Genomic DNA, 16,222 nt, shown 5'->3' on the forward strand with positions numbered 1-16,222 from the left:
CACTGCGGGGCGGGGCTACACGGAGAGCGGGACCAACCTGCGGTGGGTGAGGCCGGTGGGGCCGCGCCGGAGCGCGCTTCCGGGTGTCCCCGCCAGAGGGCGCCGGCCGCCGCGCCGCCCGCGGAGTCCCCGAGGCCGGAAGCCGCCCGGCGCCGCCCCGCTCGCCGCAGCCGCCGCCATGAAGGCCGTGGTGCAGCGCGTCACCCGGGCCAGCGTCACAGGTCAGTCGGGCGGGGCCGGGAGGAGCCGCCCTGACCCCGCGCCCGGCCGCCCCTGCCAAGGGTTCTCCCGGGCGCCGCCCCCGGGCGATCCCAGCCCCGTGGCCCCGAGTTCCCCCCCGCCCCTCCGTCCCCCGGCCAGCGGCGCTCTTCAAGGGCCGCCGGGTCTCCGCTGAGGGACGCGGTGAGCGTCGTCTTCGGCGGCGCTTGCTTTTGTTCGGAGCGCGGGCGGCCGCGCCCCCGGGCGTCCCCCGGCCCGCCCTTCCGCGGGGTGTTGCTGGACTGCGCGTGGGGGGGCGTCTCCGGAGCGCGCAGCTCCTCCCCAGCCTCTGCTCGGCGTTTGTGCCTTTCTCTCCCCCGCCCCCCCGCCCCGGGTTTTCTCCGTGTCCGGGTCCTCCTGGAGCTGGACTACCCGCGAGGTGCGCGCTCCTGACAGGTGTTCGCAGGGGCTGGTTCTGAGCGTGTCCGCCCCAGTGACCCGGGCAGACCCTGAAGCATCGGGAGGTGTTTCTTCTTTCCGCCAGTCTCTCGTGGACCGAGCCACGCAGCCCTCAGTCTGTCTCCTGATCACTTGTGGTCTAGTGTGGACATCAGGGGTCCAGATGACTAGTGGGTACAAGGGAGTCGTTTCAAAAACTCAGACAAGATCATAAAAATGTTAACATTTTTTTTTTTTTTGGAATGACTAACTTTACATTGTCTTCTAGCCTTTCCTATTCTTATTGGTAGAATTCTAGTATTGTTTCCCTTCAGGCACTTGTAGATAACCCTTCCCTCAAGCCAGAGTATATACCAAACGCGTGTTTTTGTGTCCAAGATAGTATAGCTCTAAGAACAAAACAGCAAACTTCCCTAAAGAAACCATCAAACTCAGTAAAACCATATATTTAGATCTGAGATTTTCAGTCCTGCAGCATGATTTCTAAGGTGTTCTGGTAACTGGTTTGCGATATGGTCCTGGAGTAACTGGGAATAGTATAACTCTGGGGTTTATTGCTATTTTTTTTTTTTTTTTGAGAAGAATTTTGCAGTCTGCTCAGTGTGGTCGTCATGAGCAGCGAGCAAACTTTGCAGAATGTTAAGTTTTGGTCCTAACGGACGACTCTCCATTCTGCCAGTCTGATTAAAAACATGATTCTGTGAGATTAGCTGCATAGTTTGAATGATTTTCATTTACTATTTAAATTACATGCTTTTAGTTAAAAACAACATAGAAACCATCCTGCATGTTAAAAAAATAAAAAGAAAAAACATGCAAGAGTGCTAACTGTGGGTAGGAGTTAATAAGATGGAATTCTCTCACAGTGCTGGAGGAGCCTTTGGTTAGCCAGGCCTTTTACTTGAATTGCAACAGAGTGATTTTCTGATTCCTTTACAATGTGACTGGCTCTACTGCCATGTGACCTTTCGTGAGTGGCATTTTATTTCAAAGGTTCTAAAATGTCACTTCCGATTTTATGAGTGACAGAGTAGAATATTAGGAGTCACATTATGTAGTAGCCTCCTTTGTGAACATGGTCGGGCACATTGATGCCTTAGCATGGTTATTGTGATCATCTAATTTTAAAAGCTTTAAAATGATGGAACATTTCAGACATATTCATATGGTTACGTGGTTGAAACAGTACAGTAACCCCCATGTTTATCACTCAGCTTTTTCTTTAATTTTTATTGGAGTATAGTTGATTTACAATGCTGTGTTTCACGTGCATAGCAAAGTGAATCAGTTGCACATATACATACATACCTCTTTTTTATTTTTTTTCATTTATTTTTATTAGTTGGAGGCTAATTACTTTACAATATTGTAGTAGTTTTCGTCATACATTGACATGAATCAGCCATGGATTTACATGTATTCCCCATCCCAGTCCCCCCTCCCACCTCCCTCTCTACCCGATCCCTCTGGGTCTTCCCAGTGCACCAGGCCCGAGCACTTGTCTCATGCATCCAACCTGGGCTGCATACCTCTTTTTTAGATTCGTCACTCAGCTTTATGAGCTGAAATCTGAATAGATTCATAGAATGTTGGAAAGAGATTGGTTGGGTTTGAATGGGTAATTAGGTGGCGAATTCTTCTCAAAAAATAGGTCTTGGATGGTGCCAACATACATGACATCAAATAAACTAAATTTAGTTTACTTATAAACTAAATAAATTTATATTTATACAAAATAAATTTATATTGCCTAAATATCTCAGGTTTTTCCTAGCCCTGTGTTTTTTCTCTTAGAAATCCATTTGTCTATAATAAAACATCCTTAGGGAGGGGCATAACTTCTCCAAAAGGAAAGTGTCATTTCAAGGCTTTGGTACATAATTTGTTTTTTAGGACAATACCACATTATGAAAATGTTGAAACTGTTCACATGGTGATTTGAAACACTTCGAATAGTGATTCTACTTCTGAGGATCTGTTCTAAGAAGTTAATCCTAATTATAGAAAAAGCTTTAGAGGGATGAACCAGCGGAGCCCAGAGGTTTCTTAGGACAGTGACACTGCTCTGTATGATAGTGTTATGGTGGATACATGTCATCATACATTTGTTCAAACCCATAGAATGCACAGCATCAAGAGTGACCCTTGATGTAAGCTGTGGACTTTGAATGATGATGTGTCCATGGAGGTTCATTGTTTGGAACAAATGTACCATCTGATGAGGGATGGTGGTGGTTGGGGAACTGTCTGGGGGCAGGGTATATGGGAAGCCTTTGTACCTTCTGTTCAATTTTGCTATGAACCTAAAACTATGCTATGCAGGAAAGTCTGTTAAAAAAAAAAAAAAGACTTTAGTGTCCAAAGATTTTCACCATGGTGTTATTTATTGAAGTGAGAATTTGAAAGCAAGCCATTTATCTGGCCAAATAGGATGGTTAGTCCATCCATGGATAGAATGCAGCTGTTTTACTGGATGAGCTGCAACTAAAAGATGTTTAGGAAAAGCTCATAACATGGAAACATGCCCATGTGCTGTTAAAAGATGAGACACAAAAATTTATATACAATATTATTCGGTAGTTGAGAACAAATATGGAGTAAAATCTGTGAGTAGAGGAAATCTCAAAAGGAAATCAATCAGTAACATACTAAAGTGCTTGTCTTTGGGTGTTCTGTGTTCTTTTCATCTTTCCTGTTTTTTAAAAAAATTTCTATGATGCATATGGCATTACTTTAATGGTGGACATAGTTCAATAATCATTTTTTCAGTTTTTAAAATATACTCTGGGGAAAATTTTTGAAATACTAATATTGTAAGAAAATAATACTGATTTAACTAAAGAACAAATAGAGCCAAAGTTTTCTAAAGCCATACAAACAGGCAAACAACTCTGAGTGTTTACTGCTTATGTCAGGATAGATGATTTTGGTTTCATATTTTGAGTCAGTGGTTCGTCACTCATAGTCCATTATAAAAAAAGCACAGAAGAAGATATTAAAATGTTTGTTTTTTTTAAGCATAAAAATAAGAGAAGTTAAGCTGTAAAAAGAGTTATTTCACGAATAAGGTGAGGCATGTACTTTCCTGGTTTCTGACTGTCAGATGGTCCCTTGTCAGATACCTGCAGGAATAGGGGGTTTCTTATTCTTTCCTGAGCTTGCAGGATGTGGGACATGGCACAGCCTGTGATGCCTTGTCAGGAATATTTATGGATATTATTATCCAGCAGAAGCAGACAGCAAAAAAATGGCAGAGTTGACCCTTCTCTGGAACATTAGGTCAGTACAGAATAAACTAACCGAACATCAGTAATCTAATGAGCTTCAGTAACAAGTTGGCCCTAAAATTGAAAATTATGAAGATGAACATTTGAAATATGGCTTTAGTTTGACCTCTGTGATAATGTTTCTTGCCTAAGTAGTGTGCCACCATTGATAAAATGTTAGTATAGTGTACATATTCTTTAGTCCCTAAGTCGTATCTGACTCTTTTGCAATGCCATAGACTGTAGTCTACCCAGCTTCTCTCTCCATGGGATTTCCCTGGCAAAAACACTGGAGTGGGTTGCCATTTCCTTCTCCTGGGGATCTTCCTAGCCCAGGGATGGAACCTGCATCTCCTGCATTGGCAGGTGGATTCTTTACCATTGAACCACCAGGGAAGCCCAGAGTATACAGTTGACTTTGAATACACACAAATATTTGAAATAGAAATCTGTGTTCAGAGAATTTTCTTTTTTATGGGTGGGGTGCATCATTCAAAAAGATTTGGAGGTCATTGGCTTATAATGCAACATTAGTAATAAACTGGGAAATAATAGAAGTTTGCTGACTTGAAGCTTAACTTTTAAGCTGTATTTTTTATGTATATTTCTCTTTTCTGCAGTTAGTAGAGAAATCATTTATTTTCTATGACATAAATGTTTTTGCATTCTGTATTGTGTTACCCAGTTTGCTGATTTCCAAGAAAAGCAAGTATTTCCTTTCTGAGAACTAACAGAGCTAAGCTGGATTCTCTGGAGAGGAAAGCTCTGTTGTTACAGATGGACAGACTCATAGACATTTTCAGGTGTCTCACTCGTGGTAACACACATGAACATGAGGCCTGAAAATCCTGTGTCACGGTTGTTCACTTCACAACTCATTCATTCCAGATGTAAAATCAGAATGGGCAGCTATGATCATCATACTGAGTTGATATAAGCTCTTTCAGGTTTCAGTACCTATGGCCTTTGCCAAAGAAATTACAAGTGCAGTGTTTTAAGTTTTCCTGTGGATACTCAAACGTGCTTCATGGCACCTGCCTGGTTCTGAGTTTCTTTTCCCTTTTGTTGCCTTCCCAGTTGGAGGAGAGCAGATAAGCGCCATTGGACGGGGCATCTGCGTGTTGCTGGGTATCTCCTTGGAAGATACGCAGAAGGAACTGGAGCACATGTAAGAGGCATCTTATCTTACATTCCGCATCACTGCTGTCCTGGTGGGACACGCGCTGGTTGTCCAGCTAGCTGGCTAGCTCTTTATATAATATATACACACAGGCATATACATGTATGTATATATAGGCACTTCCCTGGTGGTTCGGTGGCTGAGACTCCTTGCTCTCCATGCAGGGGGCCCCAGGTTCAATCCCTGGTCAGGGAACTAGATCTCACATGCTGCAGCTGAAGATCTTGCATGCCAAAAAGAAGACTGAAGATCCTGTGTGCTACTACTAAGACCCAGTGAAGCCAAATAAATAAATAACAGAACTTAAAAAAAAGATACACCACACACACAAAACACTTCTGTAGTGTTTTGCTCCTGTAAAGTGAACCTCTGTCACTTTCATCTGTGTCCCTTTTGATTCAGTGTGGCCACCTCTGTGTCACGGACGAGGAGGGCGGGGAAGAGCCGTCACCTGGCGGGTGCCGTCAGTCCCTGCGTGCTCTTGTGGCCTGGAGCCGTTCTCCTAAGGCAAACACTGAGCCTCTTTTCACATGAATAGTTTATGTTTCCAGTTTGAGCTGCACTGTCTGGGCCCTGTTACACATGGTCAGAAAGGCTAATTGTTCACTGGACACACGAGGATCTTCAGGTCAGTGAGGTTACGTTACCTGCTGACTGTCGTGCACGTGGACGTAGCACAGAGCCTGACTCCAGACTAGAACCTGGGCCGCCCGACCTGGAAGCCGGTGCTCTCTCTTTTAAGGTGGGAGCTTTGTCACTGTTGTTGCCTGACTGGCCCGTCCTCACATTGCCTCTCCCCAGCACTGCCTGGCACACTTTCTTCCAAAGCTTGGATCTGTTTTCTCTCTGCCCTTTGGTGCCCAGAGCAAAGGTGCAGCAGTGCCCAGTAGTCCCTTTTGTGTTAGGTTGAAAACCAGACTTGGAACCGAATTCCCGCTAAGGTGTTGCTGACTGGCAAGGGCCATTCAGTACCACTTCACGAATGTCGGTGTTTCCATAGCTGTCCCTTAGATACACAGGAGGCTGGGGGTGGTGTAGTGGTTCAAAGCTGGGGCCCAGGTCTAAGTCTCTTTGTGTCTCTGACAAAATGGAGAGCTAGTATGTAACTTGGTGGTTCAGAGAGAGGACTCAACAGAAGGCGGACCTCAGCCATGGAGAAGGGGCCATGGACATGTCCCCTGCAGAGGGTGCCTACAAAAGTGGCGAGTGAGTATTTGTAGAGGCTCTGAACACATCTTTAGCATCATCACACACGTGGGTTCAGAGGGTGGAATTGCAACTTTCGTGGAGGTAGTTGTTTGTCATTTATCTCAAGTCTGACCTTATAAATGTTAGCCAGTCCTCTTCCTTGCTGAGGTTGGTGTCCTTTGTCATCCCCACATACAGGGAAAGCCCCCCCTGGCTGTAAGGAGCCTGTGACATGGTTGTCAAGATGTCTCTCCCCAGATCTTCCTGCATTTCTGCACTGACCATGAATTTTCTCCAGGGTATTTGCCAAATTGTTTAAAAGGGTCATCATTTACCCCCGTGTAAAGATTGAATTCTGTAGAAAATAAAACTGAGCTCATGTTTTGACACAACCCCAGCTTGAAGGAGCCGGTGGTAAAGAAAGGGCTTGTCATCTCAGCTCCGGTTCCCACTGGAAGCTGCTGTGAATTAGAAGGGCTGATAAAAGAAAATAAAGGACTGCTACTACCCCATTACTGAAGGGCTCAGATGGTAAAGAGTTTGCCCCCAATGCGGGAGGCCCAGGTTCGATTCTTGGGTGGGGAAGATCCCCTGGAGAAGGAAATGGCAACCCACTCCAGTATTCTTGCCTGGGAAAGCCCATGGACAGAGGACCCTGGTGGGCTACAGTCTGTGGGGTCCTGAAGAGTCTGACACGACTTAGTGACCAGCACTTTCACTTTTTACGGAGGCGCAGGGAGGAAAGGAACTTGCCCAAGGTCATCCCTCCTGTAGGCAATGGAGCCAGCACAGTGTCCCCCGTCTGCAGAGCACTGGTGACATTTTAGGGGCATGGGTGTGTCTGGGGTCTTGCGGTTCTCTCGGTAGGTCTCACCTGGGTTTTCCCCCCAGGGTCCGGAAGATCTTAAACCTGCGTGTATTTGAGGATGAAAGTGGGAAACACTGGTCGAAGAGCGTGATGGACAAGCAGTACGAGGTGCTGTGCGTCAGCCAGTTCACCCTGCAGTGTGTCCTCAAGGGGAACAAGCCCGACTTCCACCTGGCCATGCCTGCAGAGCAGGCTGAGTCCTTCTACAAGGGCTTCCTGGAGCAGCTGCGCAAGGCCTACAGGCCGGAGCTCATCAAAGGTAGGTGGGGTCCCCCAGGGGGAGGGGACCAGCAGCCTGCAGATGGAATATTTCCTTTCCAGAAAGTTCGCTGTTTATGCTTATTCTTTTTTTATTTTAATTGGGATATAATTGCTTTACAATGTTGTGTTAGTTTCTGCTGCACAACAACAGTGAATCAGCTACATGTGTGTACATATGTGGGCTTCCCAGGTGGTTCAGTGGGTAAAGAACCTACCTGCCAGTGCAGGAGACATCAGAGATGCGGGTTCGATCCCTGGGTGGGGAGCATCCTCTGGAGGAGGAAATGAAAACCCACTCCTGTATTCTTGACTAGAGAATCCGATGGACAGAGGAGCCTGGTGGGCTGCAGTCCATGGGATCGCACAGTTGGACCTGACTGAAGTGACTTAGCACGTACACATACAGATATCCCGGCCCTCTTCGACCTCCCTCACACCCTACCCCCATCCCACCCATCTAGGTCATCACAGAGCACTGAGCTGAGCTCCCTTGTGCTGTATAATAGTTTGTTAGTTTGTTAACACTACATCAGAGCCGCTGCCCCTGCCGCTGCCCTGTGTGTCCTCTGAAGGCCACGTGGCACCATTCACCCTTCTCCATGCTTCTGTCTACGATGGAAGTGGGTCTCAGTCCAGCAGTGCACAGGATGCAGGGTGTTTTGTTTTGGTTGTTTACCCTGCCTGACAAAAGAGAAATACAACTGCCGTCCACAGAGGGGAGTCACATGTCCTCTTAAATTTCTAGGAGCCATATTAAAAAAAGGAAAAAGAAACAAGCAAAACTAATGGTACAACTATTTCACGTAGCGCAGGACACCCCCAGGCTTCTGATTTGACCCCGCAGTCAGTGTAAAGAGTTCCTGATGAGAGTTCTCCCCTCCTGCCTTGTCCTGAAGCTTTCCTGCTCCCTGGGCACCTCGATCCAGGCCCACCCGTTTCCAGGGCCCAGTGGCCGTGTGTGGCTCTCTGCTGTCATGTGAACAGTGTAGACCTAACTGCTGGTCATGGGAGATGCCAGCCAATCTTCACCGACCAAGAGGGAGCCTAGAAAATGCCTGAGAAGAGTGGGCCTGGTTTGTAGGAGAACTGTGAATCCAACATTATGAATTTTCTTCTGAGGGCCATTCACCTCTAGTCTGTTTTCATGTTTCAGGGGACGAGTTGCATTTAGACCATCCTTGTGTGCCTTTTGCAGAGAAGGCAATGGCAACCCACTCCAGTACTCTTGCCTGGAAAATCCCATGGACGGAGGAGCCTGGTAGGCTGCCATCTATGGGGTCGCTATGAGTTGGACAGGACTGAGCGACTTCACTTTCACTTTTCACTTTCATGCCCTGGAGAAGGAAATGGCAACCCACTCCAGTGTTCTTGCCTGGAGAATCCCAGGGATGGCAGAGCCTGGTGGGCTGCCATCTTTGGGGTCACACAGAGTCGGACACGACTGAAGTGACTTAGCAGCAGCAGCAGCAGCATTGTGCCTTTTGCTTCAGTTTCTGGGAAAGTGTATTTAGCCTCCTTTTGTGATGAACCTCAGGGTGAGACCGTAGGATGACCGCTTCTGTGTCTGATCAACCACAACTGTGTCTGCTGCTGCTGTCAGCTTCCTGTAGACATTTAGTTGTTGTTAACAGTTAATTCTGTAGTTGTTCCTGTTCTTTAACTTTCTCTCTCTGGGTTAAACAAACCCAGGTCCCTTTTTTATTGGGCCTGTTTTCAACCATAAGTGATAAAAGTCATGACCTGACTCTGGAGTTCTGTAGCAGAACCCCACATCAAGGGCTGTCAGCTCTTCAGATTGGTCGTGTTCAGAGGAGTTTTGTCCCAGCTCCTCACTGGTATTTCTGTTAATTTAAATTTTCCTCTTATGTGAAGTGTCCATTTGCCAAAAGGACAAATGGGTTCCATGTGATCAGGACTTCCCACCTTAAGTCAAGTCTGGCCCTTTACTTGGGTGCTGGTAGAGAAGAAATACATGTACCTCGTCTGGGAACATCCCAGCTTAGAATTCCAGGGACAAGCCTGGTCGTGAACGTCCACTGGGGTCCTCTGTCTGTCACAGCTTTGCTACAAACAAGGTTCTTCCCCCAATTAGCAGTTCAGTGCTTTGAATAATGATGTTTATTTGCTGAGCCAGGGATTAACTGCTGCCAGCATTGTGTCCTCTGCCTGCCACGTAGAATCATCCCATTTCTGAGTAACCTCAGATGTGTTTGAGGCTGCACCAAGGTCCTTAGAAGGATAAGCACCAGGGATATCACAGAAGCATGAGAGAGAGCCCTTTCTGTGGGACGTGAGTGATGGTTGTCAGGGAACGCTCGGGTGAAAACAAGGCCACTTTCACCTAAGCCCTTCAACATGAGTGTTCCCATGTACCTTTAACTGCTTTGTGTTCCTAAAAACAGCTCTTACTTTTTGAAAAGATGTGTATTTTGTCCAGGTCATTATGTGAGGTGCCTGAAGCAGTGTACTGTAAACACTATAATTTTATAATGGATCAGAATTTAAGCTCATGGGATATGAAACATCAGATCATTTTGATGAGAAGCCAACATGGATGATGCCAGGGATTTTAATTAGAATTTATTTTCAGTTCCTTTGGGCTTTCAGAGGCCCTACGGTGATCTCCCAGGCCTCGCTTGCTCTTCTTTTAGTGGAACAAAGTGCAAGGAGCATGTTTTACACACTCACTGTCGTTGGGTTCATTTTGAGATCCTGGCTTTCACCTCCAACGTGGAAGGTCCTCTGTAAGCTGAAGGAACATGAACTGCTGAATGCATTTTCTTTCTTGAAAGATTTTCAGGGTCCCTTCAGTGACTTTAAGACAACATAGTTTAATTCAAAAATTAAAAAATTTAACCCTGACCCCAAGAAATTAAAAAAAGAAATTTCCAGTTCTTTTGAGATGTAATTGACCTATAACACTCTGTTAGGTTTAGCCACTTGACATATGTATGTAGTGTGAAATGACCACAACAAGTTGACATCCATCACCTCCCAGGTTACATGTCTACATCTTTAAGAGCTAAGTGCCCAAAGCATACCAACTTCTTCTAAGTTGCCTAATATCCTTTCCCCACGTAAAATAACCTGCCCTTCTAACCCTCCTGGCTTCATGTCACATGGTCTCAGGTTCCCAGAACATCAGGAAACACAATGCTTTTGCCCCTCGCTCCTTCACTCTTTGTTCACAAGATGAGTGTACTGCTCTGATTTCCTCTTACTACTGTGCCTTGATGGTTTGGATGTGTCCTCCTCCTCCCTGCTTTTGTGCCAGTTGGAAGCTGCTGCTGCCTCTGTTTCTGGGAAAGATCTTCCAGAGCCTAGCTCAGGCCTCTCTTTAAGCGCTGTTTGGTCCCAGTATCTCATCTTTAGCTTTTAGGTGTGATTGTGCCTAAAAGCTGTTTTAAGCTACTGGGTCAATAGACTTGTTTACAATGTGATATTTTCTACTAAGTCCAGTATTTTCAAGTAAAAGCAAGCAAAAAAAAGACTATCTTCATCACAATTTTGCAGGTCAGGAATCTTGGAAGGGCTTGGCCAGGCGCTTGTCCCAGACCCAGATCAGCCTGAAGGATTTCCTGGCTCAGACGATAAAGACTCCTCCTGCAATGCAGGAGACCCGGGTTCGATCCCTGGGTTGGGAAGATCCCTTGGAGGAGGGCGTGACAACCCACTCAAGTATTCTTGCCTGGAGAATTCCCATGGATGGGGGAGCCGGGCGGGCTGCAGTCCACGGGGTCACAAAGAGTCGGACACGACTGGGCAACTAACACAGGGGCTGCCCTGCCTTCACAGTGGAAACCCGTGGCAGGGTCAGTGCTGCCAGGTGGCGGCTGCAGTGTTGGCTGGGCCTGGGGACCTGCTTCTGGGCCAGCCTCTGTGCATCTTGTTTCTGTGCCCCGCCTCATCTGATTCCCCAGGGCGCCCCACGTTGCTTGGCTTCTCCCAGCCCAGCCGTCTTGGAGTAGCTGGATTTCTACAATGGTGCCTGGCTTCCCCGACCAGAAGGGGCCGTTTCAGGGAGCAGGAAGTGGAAGCGCCAGCCCCACAGACAGGCCCGGAAAGTGGCCTGTGTCATGCCCCACGTGCTGTTGGTCAGGGCAGTTACTCAGCCGCCCAGATTCTGGGGGAAGAGTAGAGACCCGCCTGCAGTGGAAGAAACGTCAGAGTTTGTGACTATCTTTTGTCTTCGGCAGTTCACACCTCTGCTGTTCTCAGAGGGTTTTTCTCATCCTCTGCCTTCCCTTCAAATACTTGCTTTAGGGGGAGAAACCCAGTGCACAAATCCTTAGTCCTCCCCTCTCGCAGAACGAGCCTGAGGCTGAGGGCACTTCATGGATACCCCCAACCTGAGTGGGCTTCAGGATGCTGAGTTCCCATGTGGCCCCCTGCAACCCCACCCCACCCTCCACCCAGGACCTCCATCCTTCAGATGAACGCTGAAAGTACCACTTAGCGGGTGTCCTTAACCATTCTCAGAGTTGAGTTCTGAGCATGTGTTGCTTTTATAGTTAGGAAACAAAAATAAATGTGATACCAGAATGGAACAGTTGAAAAGAGGGATCTCCACTCTCCAGCATCTTGTTCCCACTCTCAGCTGTTTCGTGCTCAGTCCAGGAAAGCGCTTACCTGTCAGCTTTGTTCAGCAAATCAGAAGCCTCCACGGGATTAAAAAGAGCTACCTGTGTATTCCATGCAGGTCTGATCCGTGGTGGGCGGCAGAGAGCTAGAGGAATGTGGAAGGTTGTTTAAGGAGTGCAGGAGACTTCTGACTGCCCTCCACCCCCCACCCCGACCCCTGTTCCCTCTGGGCATGTCCTAGCCCCACCAGGTTCATCTTGCAGAGAAAGTGCCCAAAGGAGGAAGACCACGTCAAGTCTTTCCTTCATGGTTAATTTTTTATGTGTTTGCTTAATTTTCTTCTCTTTTTACTATTAATACTTAAAACATTTTCACCACATGAGTGAATTTTCAGTGGAAGCCTGTGTTACATACTTTGGCCAGTGCTACGATGCCAGAGGCATTACTGTTCATGTAAATCTAGGAATTCTTGATGGGGGAATCACATCTTTGTTGAGATCTGAATCTGTAGACCCCAAGTCCATGAAGTTTTTTAAACTCTTCCTGCTTCCCCTGCTGAAAGATTCAAACTTTTCTTTTCATGCTGAGTCATTTCCTATCTTTGGATGGTGACAAGGGTGAAAGGAGTTTCTTTCCACCTATACCTGTGTCTTATTGTTTAAAAATTGCCTTTAGGGACTTCCCTGGTGATCAAGTGGCTAAGACTCTGTGCTCCCAGTGCAGGGGGCCCGAGTTCGATCCCAGCTCAGGGAACTAGATCTTATGTGCCGCCACTGAGAGTTCATATGCCGCTACTAAAGATCTTGCATGATGCAAGGAAGATCAAAGATCCTGCGTGCTGTAACTAAGACTTGGTGCAGCCAAATGAATGCATACATACACACATAGATATATAAAAAAAGAGTGACCAGCTTTCCTGCATGCTGATTTGCTGGGCTCTGGGCCAGTGCCCTGCCTGTATTCACATGCATGCTCATTGTGGTGGCTGGTCATCCTGAAAGATACCAGGCCACAGAGAGGCAGGGCGTGGCTTCCTGGTGGAGGTGGGCAGGCTGTCAGGCATTGACATCAGCAGCATGGACATCAGCCTTTGTGGGTACATGGAGTGCTGTGGTTTAGGGCCGGTAAGGGCCCTTGGACCCTATGGGATTGGCCCCGATGGGGAGTGTTCCTGCTGGAAACATGTGGGACTTATATTTCAGAGCAACCTGATTATATCACCACTGGAGCCCAGATGTAGTTTTGTAGATAAGTTCCTGCCTTTTGACATTATTATTATTTTTTAACTGTTTTTACTTTTCCTAACCATTGTAATTTTTCTTGGGGGCTTTACTCTGTGAGATGGACTGGGAAAAAAATATATATATTACCATTTTAAGACTTCTTGAAACATGTCTTTGGATTTATTGTCCTTACAAATGGAAAGGCACACAATAGTTCTGTTCTTAACTGAAGAAAAACAGGCAAAAAAAAATAATAAATTTCTTGCTACTTAGAATGATAAACGGGGTGAAGCTTATGCTGTATATCCTGGCAACAGAAATTCAAGGTCGGAAATAATTCCTTTCCTCCTGAGCCTGCCTTCAGCTTCCCTGAGGAGAGCAGCGGCTGAAAGTTGCTCCTAATTGTAGCCATAATTTTTAGCCTGCAATTAAACACATGATTTCCTCCCTAGCTGATGTCTTTTTAGCTTTCCTGACAGGAGTAGCACAAAAGCTCTGTGGATCTGAACGGCCACTTTAATCTAAGCGGAGGCCACAGGAAGCCACTGTCATCCGCGCACGACTGGCTGCCCAGCAGGAACTAGATCCATGTCACCTCTAAAAATGGCGAGCAGCTTGGCTTCTCTTAGTCGCCCGTGCCACTGCCCGAGCCTGTTCTGCTGGGACCTTCCATGAGGTCACGGATCATTGGAGGGGCCCCTTGCTGCTGTGGCAGGTCTGGTGTCTGGGGGCCCCAGGGCCGAGCCACTCTGGAGGGGGGAGCCCCAAGGGGCTCCTGGGCTGCCCTTCTCCTTGGCCTGTCCCCCAGAGGTTGTCCATCCTGTGAAGGGTGCTCCCTGTGAAGCAGGCTCCTCCCCAGGGGACTGTGGGGACCACCGGAGTGAAGAACTAAGCAGGTGTCCCTCCTCCACATCTTGAGAGCCTGTCTGAGCTGCAGTGCACCATGACCCCCAGGGATGGGCAGGGAGTCGTGGTCCCTCAGACGATGATGCGGAGAGCAGACCCTGACTCTGCACACAGGGGCATTCCCCTGCTCCTCGAACTTGTATTTCAACCTCGGTCCTTTCGCTGGTCTCCCTGTGTTGCAGGAGGGACGCAGAGGCCTCAGAGCTGGCTGGGGCCCTGAATCCCGTGGCCCTTCTAGTCCTGTGCCCTGCGGAGCCACCCCCAGGGAGCCCCTCTCACCAGGGACCTCTCACCCTTCTCTGGCCTCCAGAGTCAGGATTCTCAAGGTCAAACAGTGCTGCATCATTAGCACCCGGTGCCCATCTGTCCCCCCACGAGACCTCAGGTCGTAAACACTGGGCTGTCTGCCCCAAAGTGGAATTCCAGAGTTGTGGTGTTGGTTCATGTTGAACTTTACCAAATTCTTTACCCTCCAAAGTGTTCATACACTTCATGTCCTCATGGCTTCACAGACCTGTTAACCCATGATTTCCCTGGTCCACCCCCTTGCTGGGGCTGCAGGGCACGCAGGGCCCCTCTGCTGTGTGTGGTCTTGTGTTTCCCTTATTATGGGGTTGGCTGGTCCTGCTCCCAGATTTCCGATTGCACTGATCGCAGAGAGCTTTAACGCGAGGTCTCCACCTCTCGTGACGGCTGCCATTGCTCTTACAGATGGCAAGTTCGGCGCCTACATGCAAGTTCACATTCAGAACGACGGGCCTGTGACCATAGAACTGGAATCTCCAGCCCCTGGTGCTGCTGCCTCCGACCCGAAGCAGGTAAGCCCAGAATCGGGCTGGTTAGATTCCTGGGAGCCAGGGACACCTTCTGGCTTTGACTTAGTTCCTGGAGCTTGTCTCAGTCTGGGGTGGAGACAACCCTTCATTGCAGGAACGTAGGGTTTTGTTTTCCTGCATCCGTTCCCAAGAACACACCTATTGCCCTGCATCTCCTCTGTGCTGTGGCCTGGCCACCGCCTGACTCAGAATCCATGGCACTGCCCAGTCCCTCCTCTGGGCTGCTCCGGGGTGAGGTGCTGTGGCACCTGGTGGCCACTGGGAGGCAGCAGTGGAGCGGCATAGTTCTCCTTGTCCACGGCTCCAGTGCCCAAGTGTGGAATGCTTGTGGAGTGCGTTTATCCCAGGTGTGGTTACATGTGCTGCCGGAGGTTCTTTCTGAATCCTAAAGCAACGTCTGACCTGGATTTGCTGCCAGCCTTCAGAAAAAATTTAATTCAAACAGAAAAAGGAAATCTGTGCTAGCCCTCCTGTGCTGTGGGCTTCTGGTAGGTGCTTAGCGCTTCTAAAGACTGTGATTAACGCAGCCACTTAGTGACCTTTGAGAGGCAGGTGGGCAGGAGGCGTGAGAGCTCCGGAGGCAGTTCCATCTTCCTCCCCCGCTTCTAGGATGCCATGAAGGGAAGGCTGCAGGGGCTGGGGGGAGCATTCTCTAAACCTGAAGCTCTGTGCCCTGTTCAGAGTCACAATTTCTAAGGGGAACAGAGCCTTTCTTTCTCGTTACTGATTTTCGGTGGGCAGGTATGCTTGGTACCTGCTAGCCTTAATCAAAGCTGCTGGTTCTCAGCCTCTGACATGCAGCAGAGTAACTTGAGGAATCAACATTCCCACTGCCTGGCTGCACCCAGACCAATGACATGGATTCTCCGGGGTGGGGTCAGAGGAGGTTCTGGTCTGCAGCCACGACTGGAACGAGTGTGAGCTGCAGAGGGAGGGACCTGCGTGCTGGCCTGTGCCTCAATGGGGTCTGTTACCTCGGACATCTAAGGGCTGCAGACAAGATACCAGACTCCTTGCTCAAAAAGCAGGAAAAAATGCCTGTAAAGTTACTACAAAGGTCCAAGTATGGATGTGAGAATTGGACCATGAGGAAAGCTGAGCGCCAAAGAACTGATGCTTTTGAACTATGGTGTTGGAGAAGATTCTTGAGAGTCCCTTGGACTGAAACGCGATCCAGCCAGTTCATCCTAAAGGAAATCAGTCCTGAATATTCATTGGAAGGACTGATACTGAACTGAAGCTCCAATATTTTGGCC

At 48.0% G+C, this 16,222-nt stretch overlaps 1 protein-coding gene across 2 annotated transcripts in view; it reads left to right on the forward strand.

The window, feature by feature from the left end:
• The window catches only part of DTD1 (D-aminoacyl-tRNA deacylase 1), a 77,483-nt gene continuing 61,261 nt past the window's right edge, over positions 1 to 16,222 (forward strand). The window contains exons 1-5 of one of the 2 annotated variants that reach the window (XM_043479489.1): positions 1 to 221; positions 5,001 to 5,091; positions 7,183 to 7,418; positions 8,574 to 8,678; positions 14,842 to 14,948. In XM_043479489.1, the coding sequence (XP_043335424.1) occupies positions 179 to 221; positions 5,001 to 5,091; positions 7,183 to 7,418; positions 8,574 to 8,678; positions 14,842 to 14,948 (582 nt within the window). In that variant the 5' untranslated portion in view covers positions 1 to 178. The remainder of the gene's footprint in view (positions 222 to 5,000; positions 5,092 to 7,182; positions 7,419 to 8,573; positions 8,679 to 14,841; positions 14,949 to 16,222) is intronic. The other variant, XM_043479490.1, reaches the window with a different exon arrangement.

The sequence above is a fragment of the Cervus canadensis genome, chromosome 10, assembly GCF_019320065.1.
Source record: "Cervus canadensis isolate Bull #8, Minnesota chromosome 10, ASM1932006v1, whole genome shotgun sequence".
Lineage (NCBI taxonomy): Eukaryota > Metazoa > Chordata > Mammalia > Artiodactyla > Cervidae > Cervus > Cervus canadensis.